General features: G+C 39.2%; 1 protein-coding gene across 2 annotated transcripts in view; it reads right to left on the reverse strand.

Annotated features, from left to right (window-relative positions):
- Positions 1 to 17,068, reverse strand: part of fam117bb (family with sequence similarity 117 member Bb) — a 44,331-nt gene that overhangs the window by 11,589 nt on the left and 15,674 nt on the right. Inside the window, exons 3-4 of one of the 2 annotated variants that reach the window (XM_079618304.1) lie at positions 3,611 to 3,703; positions 1,574 to 1,687 (exon numbers count right to left, since the gene is read on the reverse strand). In XM_079618304.1, the coding sequence (XP_079474430.1) occupies positions 1,574 to 1,687; positions 3,611 to 3,703 (207 nt within the window). The remainder of the gene's footprint in view (positions 1 to 1,573; positions 1,688 to 3,610; positions 3,704 to 17,068) is intronic. The other variant, XM_079618305.1, reaches the window with a different exon arrangement.

The raw sequence follows: 17,068 nt of genomic DNA on the forward strand, positions 1-17,068 counted from the left end.
GGGTTCCTGGAATAGCAGGTTAGCATTTCCATATGCTTTCTCACACTGAGGCAATGCTGCAAATCTCTCACTGAAGAAAGGAAACATGGCAGAAAGTAATTTAACCATTTTCATTTCCAAGTTGACACCAACTGAACGCCACTCACGTGAAATATAAATGGAGTCATGTGACACTGATCATTACCATTTTACTACGGTTTCAAATATCTATCGTGGAATAAAATAAATACATGAATAATAATATAAATATTGTACCGTTTCACCTAATTATTTAAATAGGTAGGCAACTTAAAGAGTATACAGTATACTGCACATCCAATAGTAAGCGAGTACTCCATTCTGAACACAGATTTGAAGTGGGGATTCTGTACGGTGTACATCTGCGCTGGTCAAATCAGTATTCTTGTCCAATTCGGACCTAGCTGTGAGTGGTTTGGTGTTTTGTGCAACAGAGGGGCCGAGTCGGAGTACAGTTCAGAGGATTAAATACAAAAGATGAATACAGTGAGACAACAGATGGTGCTTGAGCCCAACACATGCACAAAAAAAAAAAAAAAAGCCCCAGCCGTACAACGGGCCCCAAAACCACACATCCAGCGGGCCGGACAGAGTGTGGCCTTTAATTGACTGGCTGGCAGCTATAGTACAGTAAAGACCAGGCGTGCGGCACATTCACCACATGCTGGACTAATTCATGGACAAACACAAAACAGAGCGAGAGAGCGAGAAAAAGACGGAGGCAGGGAGGGAGGGAGGGAGACAAGGCCAAGCGAGAGGCCACAGTAATTTATTCACTGTTTTTTGTCTTCGTGAAGAGAGGTCTTTCACTCTGAAACAGCCTGCAAGCCTGCACCTGGTCTTGCCAATTACGACCAGAGTGCAAGTACACACACACACTGTGACACGCTTTTACACACTGGTATGCACACACTTACCCACTCACGTTCTTTCAGAGTGAGTGAGAGAGAATGTGGCAGAATAACTATGACTTCTAGTTCTCAACTACAACTGCATTGATTATACACAACGTTTGTGTTCAGTTTCTTCTTCTGCTTATAAGGCATTAAGTGCACTCGCTGCACTGTGCTACGCTTATGTTAACAAACTGACACTCTCTCTCTCATCATTAATGTGATTTCTGACGGACCATGTGACACGGAACTCTGGAATATTGATGCTGAAAATTCCGCTTTGACATCACAGGAGTAAATTACATTTTGAAAATAAAACAAATATTTTAAATTGTAATAGTTGTAAAAATAGTTTTTATTTTATTTAAGTTTTTACTGTATTTTTGTAATCAAATAAATTCAGCCTTGGTGCACATAAGAGACGAACTTGGCGAACCCAAACTTTTGATTGGTGGTGTAGTGTACACATAAATAATTATTTGGCAAAAATACTGATAGACCATCAGCTTATGATGGGGGGAGGGGGCATTGCTAAAAACGTGATCTATGAGAGCAAAAAAAAACAAAAAAAGTGTTCCTGTTGGTAACTATCAACACACACTACCCCAGGTAACCTTCTCCACCAGGACTTCTGGGTTCAGAGCAGGTGAGAAATAGCTAACCTGTGATTGGATGAAAGCAGCATGGTTGCCATTGAAGGGAGATTTGCGGTCCTTATCGCGATGGTGACGGCTGCTGTGTTTACTGCGCTGGAGCTGCTGTCTCAGCTTCACAATCTGAAACACACAGAGAGAGAGAGAAAGAAAGAGAGGGAGAGACATTATTTCTCACTTCAAGTGAACTTTCAGAGCACTGTTGCTTAGATAAAGACAACATAAAACACCATAGAATAAAAAAAATTAAAACTACATGACAGTTGGTCATTATTGCAAAATAAACCCCTTCAGGGGTCAGCATGCTTGGTCCTGAGTTTATTGTGCTATAATGACGGTCTTATTAAACTCTAGTAATGGGCGAGTCAAAGCCCAGGGTCAGATGGGTTTGTTGATGGTCTCATTGCACTGCATTCTTCCAAGCATGTACACAAATAAACACACCAACTCTCTCCACCCCAAACACATGCTTACAAAAACACTTATGATCGATTACATTAGTACTCTTTCCTTTATAAACATCCGTCTGTTAGACAGAAAAGCAATACACCCTCCCACTCCCTCTCTTTTTACCCCAGCCTAGAGAAGAGACGGGGAATAAATGTACAGGTGGGATCAGATGTCGAGTTTAGTCAGTAAATACAGGCTATGAGCAACACCCTTAATGTTAGCATAATCTCACCTGAAGCAGCCAGGATGTGACAACACTAATTCCCACAGAGGCAATTCTGACCAGGTCTTAATGTGTGTATGTGGGCTTTATCTGTGTGTGACTGTGGTGCAGAGGGGTTTGTGTTGTTTGATGCTTGTTTGTGAAGGTACATGATGTGATGCTTGTACCAGAGAAAACAGCTCTGTTCAAAAACTAAGAGAGAGGTCCTTCACTGCCTACTGAGGCAGATCATTTCTAGGGGAGTATCCGAACTGAAACTGAACCTCACATTTGACTGATTTGAAATGGTCTGCATAGGTAGCAAACCGTAATACTCATGCAAACCACAATGATACCGCATTCAAATAATTAATGTATGTAGGCAGCTCAGTAGGTTTCCATCAGATTTGCCTACAGTGTGTGTGAGTGCATATGTGACCCTGGACCATGGGTAAATTTTTTGAAATTGAGATTTATACATTACCTGTAAGCGGAATGAATAAGCTTTCCATTGATGTATGGCTTGCTAGCATAGGAAATATTTGGCCGAGATACAACTATTTGAAAATCTGGAATCTGAGGGTGCAAAAAAAATCGAAACATTGCGAGAATCGCCTTTAAAGTTGTCCATTTATGTTCGCGATTGTGCTGCATTCACTCACAAAAGTAAATGTTTTATATATTTACGATTGGAAATTTACAAAATATCTTCATGGAACATGATCTTTACTTAATATCCTTATGATTTTTGGCATAAAGGAAAAATCGATCATTTTGACCCATACAATGTATTGTTGGCTATTGCCAGAAGTATACCCGTGCCACTTGTGACTGGTTTTGTGATCCAGGGCCACATATGACCTGCTGACTGTGTAGGAAATGATTAACTATGAAGTAGTACACACACTAGAGTTTAGAGTCGATTGAGCAGCGAGAGATGGCAGTTGAGATAAAGAGTGACAGGAAGATAATGCATGTACAGACACCTGTGAAACCCTGACGCTCAAGGGGCACAGCAGAGAAATACAAAGGGAGGAGACTCTTGAAGTGGTGGAGGAGAGGAAGAAGATCAGCTGAATAGAGAGAACAGTGTATGAAGCCACTGGAGGATGTGACAGGGGAAGGAAGGGTGCACACACAAACAGGAGGAAGGGAGGGTGTAATGCGAGGTGACACCGGGCTGCTTCTGGTTCACTAGAGACTGCCAATAATATGATAATGACACAGCCTCAATCTTCCCCTCCCCAACACCCTGTTGCTGCCCCGTCTCCTCATCCACAATCTCACACTGGGGGAGAGAAAGACAACGAGGGGGTCCAGCCCCGGCCCTGCTCCTGCTGAATGGAACAAAGCACGGGGGAGGAGAGGAGATCAGGCCCTAAACGCGTCCTGACCTCTTTTAGCTGGTCAGTGCTGCCGCAGGAGGCTGAGCGCTTGTGACAGCTCCTCTTCTTCTCTCCGCATTCATCGGCCCAGGCACTGGGGGTCTGTGGGAGACACACATGAGACCATCAGACACCAAACAACAATACGTTCTGATCATCACAGCATCGTATTGTTTCTTGACTCGTGAGTATGCTGAGGCGGTCGTTTGACTCGTTTCCAAAATAAACACACACCAAGATCCAAAACTGGGGTTACCCGCCTTTGAGCTAGTAACTTTATTAGGAACTGCAACATTACCTGGCTTAAATGGAATTGGGCGAGTGATTCAAATCAACTTGATTTACTCTTACGTCAATGGAAAATGTATCATCAAAAGTTTCATCAGAAGGAGGTTTTTTTGTCTCATTAAGCAAAATACGAATGAATCATGATGTTTCAACAACAGGCTCATCTTGTATATGTTATGAAAAAGTTCTTATAAATAACTGCCCTACAATCGAGATACACACATACATAATAGATGTATATATAGGGGTGTGTGTGTATATATATATATATATATATATATATATATATATATATATATATATATATATATATATATCACACACACACACACACACACGTTTATTTCTATCCCCATTGGCAGGTGTGGCAAGTTTATGTTGGGCCCTGTATCCCATCACAAAGAGCTGCTTTACTGTTAGAAAGAAAAATGGATGTTTTATGACCACATCAATGAGCTGTCCAGCCTGCCCTTTAAATTCATTCAAAAACAAAGTCCCCAAAAAAAACTCCTGACAGGACAGATCACTCCCACCCACGCACACATACATGAAAAGGCAAGAAGCCGGGGGATGGTGAATTTGAATTCAAACTTAACATCCTGCAAACAAACCGCTTAATGCTCATCTTTATAGAATACTTGGTAGGTGTAACTTATTTGCGAACTTCCTTCCTAAAAATGCAGCTGGTGTTGCCAAAGAGAGCATGGAGAAGCACACAGGGCATAGGGCTTCTGGTTCTGAGCTTCCTTTGTGAAGTCTCTGTCGCTCAACAGCGCTCTACAAAGATAACCGCAAACACTCCAGCCAGAGCAGAGACTGGCAGTGTCTTCAGGACTGGATACACAAATAAAAACTTAATTTGCTTAAGCTAAGAATGCATATACCTATAATTATTTTATTTAATTAGCTGATATCTAATATGAAGGTCAATATAATATACATCTATATTGCTATATGTTTAAACAGCATGCTTCAGAGGTAATGAGACATTTTATTCTCTGATATATCATCCTTACAATCAGACCAATACTGAAGATAAAAAGCTAATATTGATTAATACTGATGTGGTCATTGAAGCATCACTTGCCGGAACTATGTATACTACTAATATACACTTTTTTATTAAATAGCATTTGAAACTGGACATATTACGCAACTATACATGTTTCAAACAGTAGTATGCTAGATTGCGGTCTACATTAATTCAGCAAGTGGCAGTGGTGGACAGTAACGAAGTAAATGTAATTCGTTACTGTACTTAAGTCGTTTTTTTGCGTATCTGTACTTTACTGAAGTATTTAAATTTGGGAAGACTTTTACTTTAACTCCACTACATTTAAAATTTAAATATCTTACTTTTTACTCTACTACATTTTCAAAATCAGTCGTTCCTTTTTATATAGTGGATAAAACCTTAACTGGTCAAACGAGCCAACAATGACAATACAGCACGCGCTTTGATTTGAACTTGCCGGTATCTACTAAGCGCGAACCAGATTGCGTCCATACGGTTGCGACACAGTGATCTCGCCGCCGCGCAGTGACATGATTCGTGTAGCTCTCAATAGTTCCAAACAAATCGCGTTGCCAATGATTTTAAGCGGGGCAAAGAGCAGCAGCTATTATTGCAGCATAATATTGTTGCAGCGTCAATATTGACGCATAATGTACATTGCGTTTTACGTTGACACTTAAATTACTTGCATATAATAGCATTTTTTTTTCTGGGGAGTAGCAGAAACACTGCATTAATAAGTTTTTGTGTTTAATTTTGGAGGGAAATTGGCTGCTTCCATAACGTAGAATATATATATGTGTGTGTGTGTGTGTGTTTGATGGCGTTGTGCAGGTTTATATAAAAATATAAAATATTTATATAAAAAATTCCTTTATATAATTTCCTTTAATGGACATTAATTAGTCATTATTTATATATATATATATATATATATATATATATATATATATATATATATATATATATATATATATATATAAAAAATGACTAATTAATGTCATTTTATTAATGACATTAAAGGAAATTATATAAAGGAAATATATATATATATATATATATATATATATATATATATATATATATGACTAATTAATGTCAAAAGTGACATTAGAGTCTTCACGTAGACTGAGTTAAGCAAGAGTCTTGTGACAAAAATTATAATAGGACATTATAGCCATAACAAAATCATAGTACTTGGGTACTTAAGTACATTTGAAGGCAAATACTTTTGTACTTTTACTCAAGTGAATGTTTAAAGGCAGCACTTCTACTTTTACTTGAGTAATATTTTACCTTGAGTATCTTTACTTTAACTCAAGTACATGGTATGTGTACTTCGTCCACCACTGGCAAGTGGCATCCAGTTATCATCTTGGAAATAAAACAAATACATTATTTTGAGTCCAATTTTAACTTAATCCAATTTGGCAATCTGATCAAATAATGAGTCAAGAAAGCAAAATTGACAATCATGATAGGAAGGTTAAGTTGTTCAAATTGCACTGTGGAAAGGGAAACTATTTGCAGTGTGTCCGTTTTTATTCAGCTCATTTTGGCAATTGTAGTCAATAACTTGGGTATTCCATGGATAGAGAAAATGTGTACTGTACTATGAACTTGTATACTACATACTAAAATAGTTAGTATGCAAGTAAAAAGTGCTCAGTTCACTTAATCATTTTAAGGCAACGGGTTTGCTAAAAAAATGGAAGTAAATAAACGTAATGTTTAATAAAAAAAATAAGTTATGTGAACTTGATAATTCCGGCTTCAAATTACTTTTTTTGATTAAGCATGACCGGGTTTCCTCAATTTTTTTCAAATCAATTGATCACTTTTTACAGTGTAGTACACGCATTAATGCCAATCTCCTCTCAGAGAGCTGAAAAAAAGGACCCCAAACAAGAGAACATCAGCTCTGACAAACCTGATACCCGAATAGGAGCAGTAAACATGAACAACATTCCTCAAACATGTGACATACCTCGCCAAAACACAGCATTCTGTGAGAGAAAGTAGTTTCTGGTAGTTTAAAGTCGCTAACACACACCTGGGAAAGACTTTAGTCACCTACAGCTCTTACAGTATAATCCGTACACCACGTCAACCTAGATAGTTATGAGAATCGCTCAGCTGTGAGTATGTACACATCATGGCCTTACTTACGCCTTCAAACCACTTATTGGCTCACAATCACACATACACACACATTACCTCAGTGTGTGGGGCTTTTCACACTGCGCTTGTCCCCAGGTTATTATCATTCTAAAACCCCACTTTTAACTTATTACTGATTATTGCAACAAATTACCTCATAAAAACACAAACACATTGAGTGAGCAAACATTTTGATGAGATAATTGTAATTTATTTCTAAAAATATGTATAACACCCTCCACCCCATCAAATTACCCCACCCCCCATTAAAGTTAATGTTTAAGTACTATTGTTTTTTTAACCATGGTATCGACTTTGGTATTGAGTATCATGTACTTTTGGTGGTATTGGTACGGACTACTAGATTCATGGTATTATGACATCCCTAATCATAACACACACTCACACAAAGCTTTGTTTGGGAACCTCTTGATCAGGGCTTGTCTTTGTATCTGGGTAAGCACAGCCTCCCACTGCTGTTAACGGCACAACACCAGAGACTCAGCCTGTGGGTTTTCACCATAAACAACTCTAGATCATTCTACCCCCAATACACACAACATGCCTGTACTAGCAAGTTCACAAACTTTCACTCAGAACGTTGTAGGAGATTTATTACTGGACAGCTATGGCCTTATTTAGATATCTGCCACAGATGAAGAGTGATCTTATCTTGAGGAGGTATGGAAAACTAATTTCTTTGCCTTAGCCTCTCTGTCACTCAAAGGTGTAAGCCAAAACTGTACAATCCAGTACAGAAATAATAAAGCCTGTGGCATGGGTAACAGCCTGGCACATTAGCTGTCAAAAGACAACCAATCAAAAACAACACGGGAACATGCTCTTTTTCATCATCATGATATTAAAATAAACTTCGCTTTTCTCAAAACCATTGTCCTGTTTTTTGATTAATCACCCATGATTAACAGATATGTTTTCACAAAAACATCCACATACACCATTAATTAGCAGGCCCATTCATCAGGGACGCACAAACGTTGACTCACTTTCCTATGGCCTTGGACACAAATGGTGACAAACGTGTGGGGAAACCAGTCGACGACTCTCCTCTGTCTCTGTACAGCCTGAGGCTCTGTCTCTAGACACATCCCTAGACGTGTGTCCCAATTCACACTCCCTTCAAACAAATACTTAACGTTAGCGGACATTACACACAAGTGAACATGCATTCAAGACTCTATGATCAAAAGCTGAACCTTTGCTCTGACATGCTTCAAAATAGCATTACAACAAAATTACTTTCTTATTATACTCTAGATAATTCTACCCCGTTGAATGCTTGAATCTGATTGGTTTACGAAAGTTCTAAGGTTCTTATTTCCAGGGAAACGCATGCCTAAAGTAGTTCCAGGCAGGCTTGACCGCATTACAGTTCCATTTCACTTCACCAAATTATTTCAGTTATTTCAAAGGTCCTTATACAGACCACAACAACAAAAGAACTAAAACCCACAATGACACTGACCAAACAAATAAATATAGTGAACAATAAAGTGGTGCAGGTATGACATCACTTTGTTTGTAGGCCAAAACGAGGAAGTGAGGTAGCATTTTAGCCGATTTAGCACTAAAAGTCAATGTTTTTTTTTAAATGGTATTTTGGTTAAATGGCTGAAATAAGGTGGTGAACAAAAGGTCAAGAAACTTTCACCTTTTATTCTACGACATACAATACGTCAGTATTACCCCAATCGTGATTTTTTTTAAAAGGGTTACATGTCTGCTACATGTCCTGAAAAAGGCGGTTGCTAACAAGTGGCTAAATGGGACTACAGAGGCTGTCGGGAACAATACATGTCATCACGCTGAACAGGTAAACTCAGTCCACTTTTACAGCCTTGTTATGCTTAACGGTCTGGGAAATGTTTTTAGATAAAAACTGAATGAGTTGTCGGAAGCTTAGAGATGGTGACGTTGAACTCGTGGGACCGTGGTGTGAGAGCTTGTTTTTAGTGACGATCCAAAAGCCTATTGGGTTTTTGACAAGACACACTCACAGCGTGTTGTCAGCGCTGCTCTGACTATTTAATCAGTAATATAGTTTAGCAACTTAAAAGCTACATGAATTTCTCACTAGCAAGGTAATAACGGCACTGTTCTTGGAGCCGACAAACTTAGTTTCGCTATTAGACGCTGCTGTTGAATACTGTTGAGAGAGACAGACTCATATATATAGCCGAGGTGGTCACCAACACGGCCGACACCCCTCTGCGCGCCCACCTGTTCAACAGCACCATCCTACCGGCCATGCTCTACGGGGCCGAGACCAGGTCGCTGACCGCGGCCGGCAGGCAGAAGCTGGCAGTGACCAAACGCGCCCTTGAGCGGCGGATGCTCGGCGTCAAGAGGACAGACCACATTAGCAATGAGCTACTGAGGAAGACGAGCAAGGTCAAGGATGCCGTCAACCAGGCTGAACAGGTAAAAGAAGCGCTGGGCCGGACACGCGGCCAGGAGTTCGGACAGCCAATGGACGCGGGCCGTGACCGAATGACTGCCACTCGACATTAAAAGACCGCTCGGGCGCCCCGCAACCAGATGGCTGGACTCGCTCAGAAAAGACATCGGCAGAGACTGGATGGGTCTCTGCCGAAGTTGTTTTGGCCAGCGTCGAAAAACCAAAATACAGGACGATTGAAGATATAGCCTGCATTAAAGGTAGGGTAGGTCAGAATTGTCTAAAAAAAACTTTTATTTAAATTAGTTTAAACTGTCTTTATATACCAATACATAATTAAAATGCAAGTACTCTGAAATAGAGAGTATAAAAAACTGAGTGACTATAGTGTATTTAATCTTCAATAAACACAGCTCATTAATTCCATTCAGTCCCACCTAAAAACGGGTGCGCGAGTGCGCGCACGTCGGCAGAGCCAGTAATAGCTGCGGTAGTCATGGCGACGGAGAGTGACAGTCACGCAAGCCAATCAGCGATTGTCACTCAATTTTTATACTTTTTCAAAGTACTTACATTTTAATTATGTATTGGTATATAAAGACAGTTTAAGCCAATTTGAAAAAAAGTTCTTTAGACAATTCTTACCTACACAACCTTTAAGGACAAAAACCTGACAAATGTCTCTAAATACATAATCTGAACAGTGTTTTGAGGTGTGGTAACCATAGTATAAGCGGAACAATTAATTTCGAGCTGTTGAATTATTAGAAAAATAATGCACACCTGAGGTGTAACAGCCACTCCACTTCGGGTGTGCGTTATTTTTCTAATAATTCAACAGCCCGAAGTTAATTATTCCTTACATAAATATTCCTGGTCTTTCTGCATGATTCACAAATGCAAGAGCTAAATGTTTGCTTTAACCAAAATAAATAGTTTTGCCTCTGAACCAACAAGATTACATTGCAATTTTCCCAATCCATTGAAATTCTGACATACAATTAAATCCTGTCTTACATTACATATACAGTTAAATATTTAGTTTCACTCATATCAGAAATGCATCAGAATGAGAAACACTCGTTTTTACAGAAAAACGACATTCACAACCCTTTTAATGTAACGCATTTCAAAGAGAAACTGGATATTCAATGATGAAAAAGAGTAGAGCGGGATTTAATTTTATTCATATGGATCATGAAAATTGGACATTACATACCAGGGTTTGGAGTCGATCAGAGAGGACAACTTCCCTCCTGAAACACTCCTGGCACCTGTTGATTAACATATTTGCTGCCTTGGTGACGTCATTTCAGAGATGGAGAAAGTTAATATAGCACAATAAAACCAGGAATATGTAGCAAGAAAGAAAACCGAACAATTTGATTTAATTCTGACTTTAAATATAAATTGTGACCATGGAAATGTGTCAGACAAGTAAAAATTCTGAAGTATTTAAATCCATAGAAAGAGAACAGAGCCAAAAACGAGAGAAAGTGCAACATGGCTGAACAAGCCAGTAAGATAAAGTTTCTCTTCTTAATTAACTTCATGCCCTGTGAACCTCCCCGAGTTGAGCCGCAGGAGTGGCTCCTGTGCCCGGGCGTACCTCTCCTACCACTCACCAACATTTATTCCTCGAAATTCCTTTCTTTCTTTGTTTAATTAATCCGTGCATGTGCTTCTTTGTTCCATCGCTCTTTTCTGCTTCTCTAGCTATTGTTCTGCTGGTTTTGTCACACTCATCAAATTCTGATCCCTCTTTTCTTCATCTTTCCCCCCCTCTTCATCACTTCATACTCCCTTTATACACTTCTGCTTTTTACCTCCTTCTCTCTTTCATTCTCTCTGCAGGCTTCCTCTTATCCTATGAGTGTTAAAGTGAATGGTGACCAAGTCTTCTGTAATGATGTGCCGTTCCGTTTTTCTCGGCATCACATGGGCTCATTTACACTTGGTACGAACATCGGCCTCAGGTGATCATATATATATATCAGACCCTGTTTTCACCTACATTTACTCTTCATTTGTGATCAGTCAAAATAGATGTTATCACCAAGTATAAACAGGGTCATAGACAAGCAGTTTTCCACCATCGGCCAAACCGTTTTTGTAGCTTAACCGTTCCATTCCATGCCGATCCGGCCCAGCCGGAATGGATGTGGTTTCATTTTCCGCTGTGGGGCTGAAAACAGAGCTCTTTAGAATGCAATACAAATGCGTCAGTCGTTGCATTGGTAACGCAAGAGTTTACGGATGGGTAGAGATGCAAATAGCAACAGCGTTATGGAGGATGATCAGAGTGCGCTTGGTCAGCTACAGAGAAAATGGTAGCCAAACAACAGACAAGTGACCAATCCTGAGTAGCAGCATCAAACGCATTCTACCAGCACGGTTCCAGGCCGAGAGCGGTTTGTAATCGTGCCGAACCAAGCTCAAGTGGAAATACAACGGGCCATTCTGCCCGACGGTGGAAAAGCAGATGTACACACCTCTCATATATGCTTATTACCTAACAAATGTGAGGCATCTAACTAAAACACTGGTTTACACCCACTCTTGCAGTCCCAGAGTATTTTACGACTGTGAGTGTCGGGCCTGTGATGGCTCAACCTGACAGCTAAGTCGATTGCTTTGAGATAGACAACAAACAGTCCATCTCTTTCTGAAGGCTGCTGCGTGTGTGTGTGTGTGTGTGTGTGTGTGTGTCGTCTTTCAGCTGTGCTGCTCTACAGCAATCCGGCTCCATGACTGATTCTGTTGTGTTGAGTGCAGGACTGGGCTACCCAGCTCCTAACTCGCTCTCAGAGCTGCAGCCAACTGCCAGGATCACTTCCTCCTTCCCAGCAGTTTAAGATTTCCAGCGGAGCAGGCTGGCGACACACAAACACGGCTCTGTTCAGCAGCTGTGGACGCTGCACAGGGGGATTCTCTGCTGAGGAGGGGGGGAGCATCTGTCTGCTCAGGCCTGCCAGGACATACACAGTGTGTGTAATACTCGCTTTCACACGCGTTTACAGATACACAAGCAGTTTGTCAGGCTAATTTAAAAGTTTGTGCCACGGATTTGGCAAGCAAAGTGGTTTGTGGTTTGACCCGTCTTTTCTACAAACCTCACCCGGAGATTATATCAGTACAACCCCTCACTCATGCACTAAAATAAAAAATTTTTTTGCAGCATTAAAATTTTAAGTACAATCAACTTGGATGTTTAAGTCATTTTAACTTAAATGATATTAAAGGGACTTCAAAATTAGTTGAATCTTGTATAACTTGTAAAACAAGTTGAAAATGGCTTAACTTATTTTGAGGAGTTAAAACAATGTAAAAACATATGTTGTCATAACTTAATGATCATATTTTTACAGTGTACAACTCTTACAAAACCATGATAAGCACTCACATTAAAAATTCTGGCCAATAAACTGATAATTATTTATGTTATGATAAATGGCTGACCGTCGAAATTCTATACTTTTATGTCTTATAAAATTAAATTAAATAAAAAAATAAAAATCACTAAAAATGTAAAACATTCATTTTAAACTCAATCATTTTAAGCCAATTTAGGCATCATGCCATTACAATGTACAATATGAAAAATAGATTTTCATTTAGTTAAAGATTACATTTAACAGTATTTAATTTTTTTGCATTTCAAAGACTTGCTTTAAGTGAGATTTAGATTATAGCTAAAGTAATCTAAATATACAGATGGATCATGAAAAATGAAACAAATTATCAATTGACACTTATAAATAAAAAAATCTCTAATATTGGTCAAAAACCAAAATATTGTATTCTGGTCAAAATACCATAGTTACACTAAGAAAAAAAAAAAGTTCTGTAATAGTCATAACATTCTTTGAAATACTACAGACTGAAGTAACAAGGTATTTTGACAGAAATAAAGTGACTAAGTTACATTTTTGTAAGTGAAGCATGAGTGTGGTTTTCTAGACCAGGCTGCATTTGGGAACAGTGTGTGTGTGTGTGTGTGTGTGAGAGAGGGTTGAAGTTACAGTAGGGCCCGCGCTCAGAGTAGATTAACACAGAAACAAAAGGCTCTTTATAAACAGAGGGGCGCTGTGTTTGGACTCGCTTTGAAGCACAGGTCATGAGTAAAGGCCCTGGGTGTGTGATGTAACCCCAGTCAGCCAGTGGAAACTCATGAGCAAAGTCACTGGAGTTTAGTAGACCATGAAAGAAAAAAAAGTGCAAAAAATATGCAAAACAATGTTGGAAAAGGACCCAAAGTGAAAAAAACACAAACAACCTTTACAGCAGATCAACTCTCCTGTGACAGACGTCATGAGAAAAAGAAAAAGAAAAAAGAGAGAGATGGGAAAAACCCAATTCCGGTATGTAAATATCAGAATTTGCATTTCCCGCCCACATCTGTAGTCTGAGGACCAAACATAAGTGCCAGTTGTTATATGTGGCCCACAATGAGAGCACTAAAAAAGTATTTGGACACTTTTGGACAGACAAGAAACATTTAGAAAGAAAGACACAGTAAGACAAAAAGTTGTAACACTTAGGGCCCTATCATACAATCCGGCGCAATGCAGCTAGGGTGACCACCCGTCCCGCTTTGCGTTGTACCGCACAGCATTTTCACCCCTTGTCCCGCACGTCACATATTGAGAAAATGTCCCGCATTTCCATCAGCCTGTTGGTTTTTAATGATCATATTAAGAAAACGTGCATGCGATCTTTTGCCTTTTTAAGAAAGCATTTTATTTATTCTTTTTGTGGCGTAGTTTTTCACCTATATTTAACAGCGCTTCGTCAGAAGTGCAAATACAACAGCCGTTTTTAAAATCCTATCCAATGGTTGAAATGAAAGGAGTAAACATGGTCACTGGTAGGTTGTGTCGGCTGTCAATCAAAATGTGGAGTGGTGATTCGTTCCATGTGTTCCCTGTCAGAAAACAAATGGATAATTCGGTAAATTAAAATGTGAATTTAACAGAGTTAGAACTTATTGGTTGTTCTAATTCACATCCTTTCTAAAAATATAAAAGTTTTTGGTTTAATAGATTCTTAATTTATAAGACTGTCAATTAACTAATTTTATGTTTTATTTTATTTTATTTGATCTTTATTTATTTTGTTGGATTTTAGTTGGACTTGGTCAGAACTGTTTCAAAAATAGTTATCTGCATGATGCCTGCTGCCTTTGGGCTCAGTGATGTTGAACTTAAATGAAATGTAAAATAAAGACATGTTATTTGTAATGTAATGGTGTTTTCTGGAAGGGACTAAAGAACAAAGTATTTTAATCAGCTGAAAGGCAGAATACAAATGTTTTTATTAAGTTAGATAGACATTATATAACAGTTTCAGGTTATTTTTTAGTGTTGGTAACATGTCCCACATTGTCCCACACAAACTTAATAATCGTCACACATTTGGTTTGTTTGATGGTGGTCACCCTAAATGCAGCGCAAGGCGCGACGCAAGTGTTTTTTGCTAGCTTCAGCCCGACGCAGTTCATATCATGTCCAGCGCCATGTTGTTTAAACAGCAGATGCATTTGCGCCCATGGGCTGCTGGTCTGAAAACGAGGTGTGTTCAGGCGCACTGTTGGCGTGTTGATATTTTGAGGCAACTGAAATATATATTTTTTGTTATTTAAAGAGCGCGTTAAAAAATGTGCGCCTATTGGCGGGTCCACGACCTGCGTACACTCTGCTTATTACACACACAGGGATGCCCAGCAGCACACAATATATATATATATATATATATATATATATATATATATATATATATATATATATATATATATATATATATATAAAAGGATTACAATGTAAAAGATTAATATTGCGTACATAAAGATACGGTGGAATCCGGCTTGTCCCGTAGATGGTCTGCTCACACACTTTAACCTCGCGAGTCGTGCACGAGCAGATCCGTATGCACCCTGGAGACGCGTTCAGTTTTTCCGCTTGCAAATTCCGTCATGTAAATAGCAATCCACAATGCCGCGAGTGCAACTGGCTTTTAAAGGGAACTGGAGATGAGACTCTGATTGGTTTATTTGCACGTTACGCCCAAAACACACCCATTACTCATTAAGAAAATAGGCACAACCCTTTTAGACCATACGTTGGGCACACCACACATTTTTCTTGTTGTTAAACTAGCAAAAGTGGATTCGGACATGCCCTAAGTGCACTTGCTTTAGACCATGCGCTTAGATCGTTAAAATAGGGCCTTCTGTTGTCAAACATTAGTGGATTATGTTAATAGTTAATGTGATGATCACTCCTGTGGATACTCTCCTATAGACACATGTGTGGCGTCAGGAGAACTGACTTTGTACACTAACACTACAGTTTCAAATTTTAGGGTCGGTAAGATTTGTTTTTTTAAATTAATAAATAATTTCAATTGACTATTATTCACCAAGGAAAAATACCAGTAAAGAAATGTATATTGTTACAAAGATTTCTATTTCAAATAAATGCTGTTCTCCAGATTTTCTTTTCATCAAGGAATCCTACATTTTTATCAAAAATATTAAGCAGCACAACTGTTTTAACATTGGAGACTGGATGCTGATGCTGAAAATTCAGCTTTGCCATGACATGAATAAAATACATAAAATATATTAAAAAAGAAAACAGTTGTTTTAAGTTTGTAATATTTCAAAACATTTGTTTTACTGCATTTAGATCACATAAATGCAGCCTTGGTGAGCATTAGAGGCTTCTTTAAAAAATGCAAAAAATATTTTTTCTTCCTTTTTTTTATGTTGCTCAAGTCTCGAAACACTTTTTGGGGCCACTGTACATTAAAACCCTGATAGAAGGCAGTTTCGGGTCCTCACTCGAGAGCTGAGCACTGTCTGGTTAATCTGCCAGCTAAGCTTTTCTGTAACCCTATGAGCGCTCATACAGAGGGGAATACAAGTGGTGAATTCCCCTTGGACAGGCTGTTATTCGGTATTCACCTGTCTCTCTTTCAGCTGGACTGGAACACAAGGCCTGTTACTGAGAGAGTGCCAAATTTACCACAGGCTTTCTGAACATTGAACACCAGTGTTGGAAAATAGTTCAGATTTTAGCCTGTCAGTGCGGAAGGGGATTATCATGGCGAAAAGAACTTTCTTGTTAAAAAGTAACAAAGCTGGCAGGGCCACTGAGGTTTGTGGGCCGAGTGTGCGCACGTTAACATGGGCACTTGTTAAAGGTTAATGCTTTTCTTCCGCAGGTACATGGTGTTGTAAACCTTACAAATGGAAATCCCCCTGGCAACAGCACAGATGTATCCCACTGCATATCTTCCAGCCTAAAAATGTTTCTCGCGTCAAGAAAATCACTGCGATTGCTTAATGTAGGTGAACATGGTGATCTTTCTGCACACTGGGGGGATGAATTCACGCGTGTACATTTATCTTCATAAATGGATAGCTCTCGGATTGTACATGCATTCCACACATATCAAAACAAAGTCCAGTATCAGGTGGTCCAAATTAAAGCATGCTCATGGAGACATGACATTAAGTTTTCCGAAGGAAATGTGAGTGTCCTATGCAAAACTTGTCGACGTGACGCTAAATAGGTTGTTGCTA

This window comes from Phoxinus phoxinus (genome assembly GCF_949152265.1).
Source record: "Phoxinus phoxinus genome assembly, chromosome: 7".
Classification (NCBI taxonomy): Eukaryota; Metazoa; Chordata; class Actinopteri; order Cypriniformes; family Leuciscidae; genus Phoxinus; species Phoxinus phoxinus.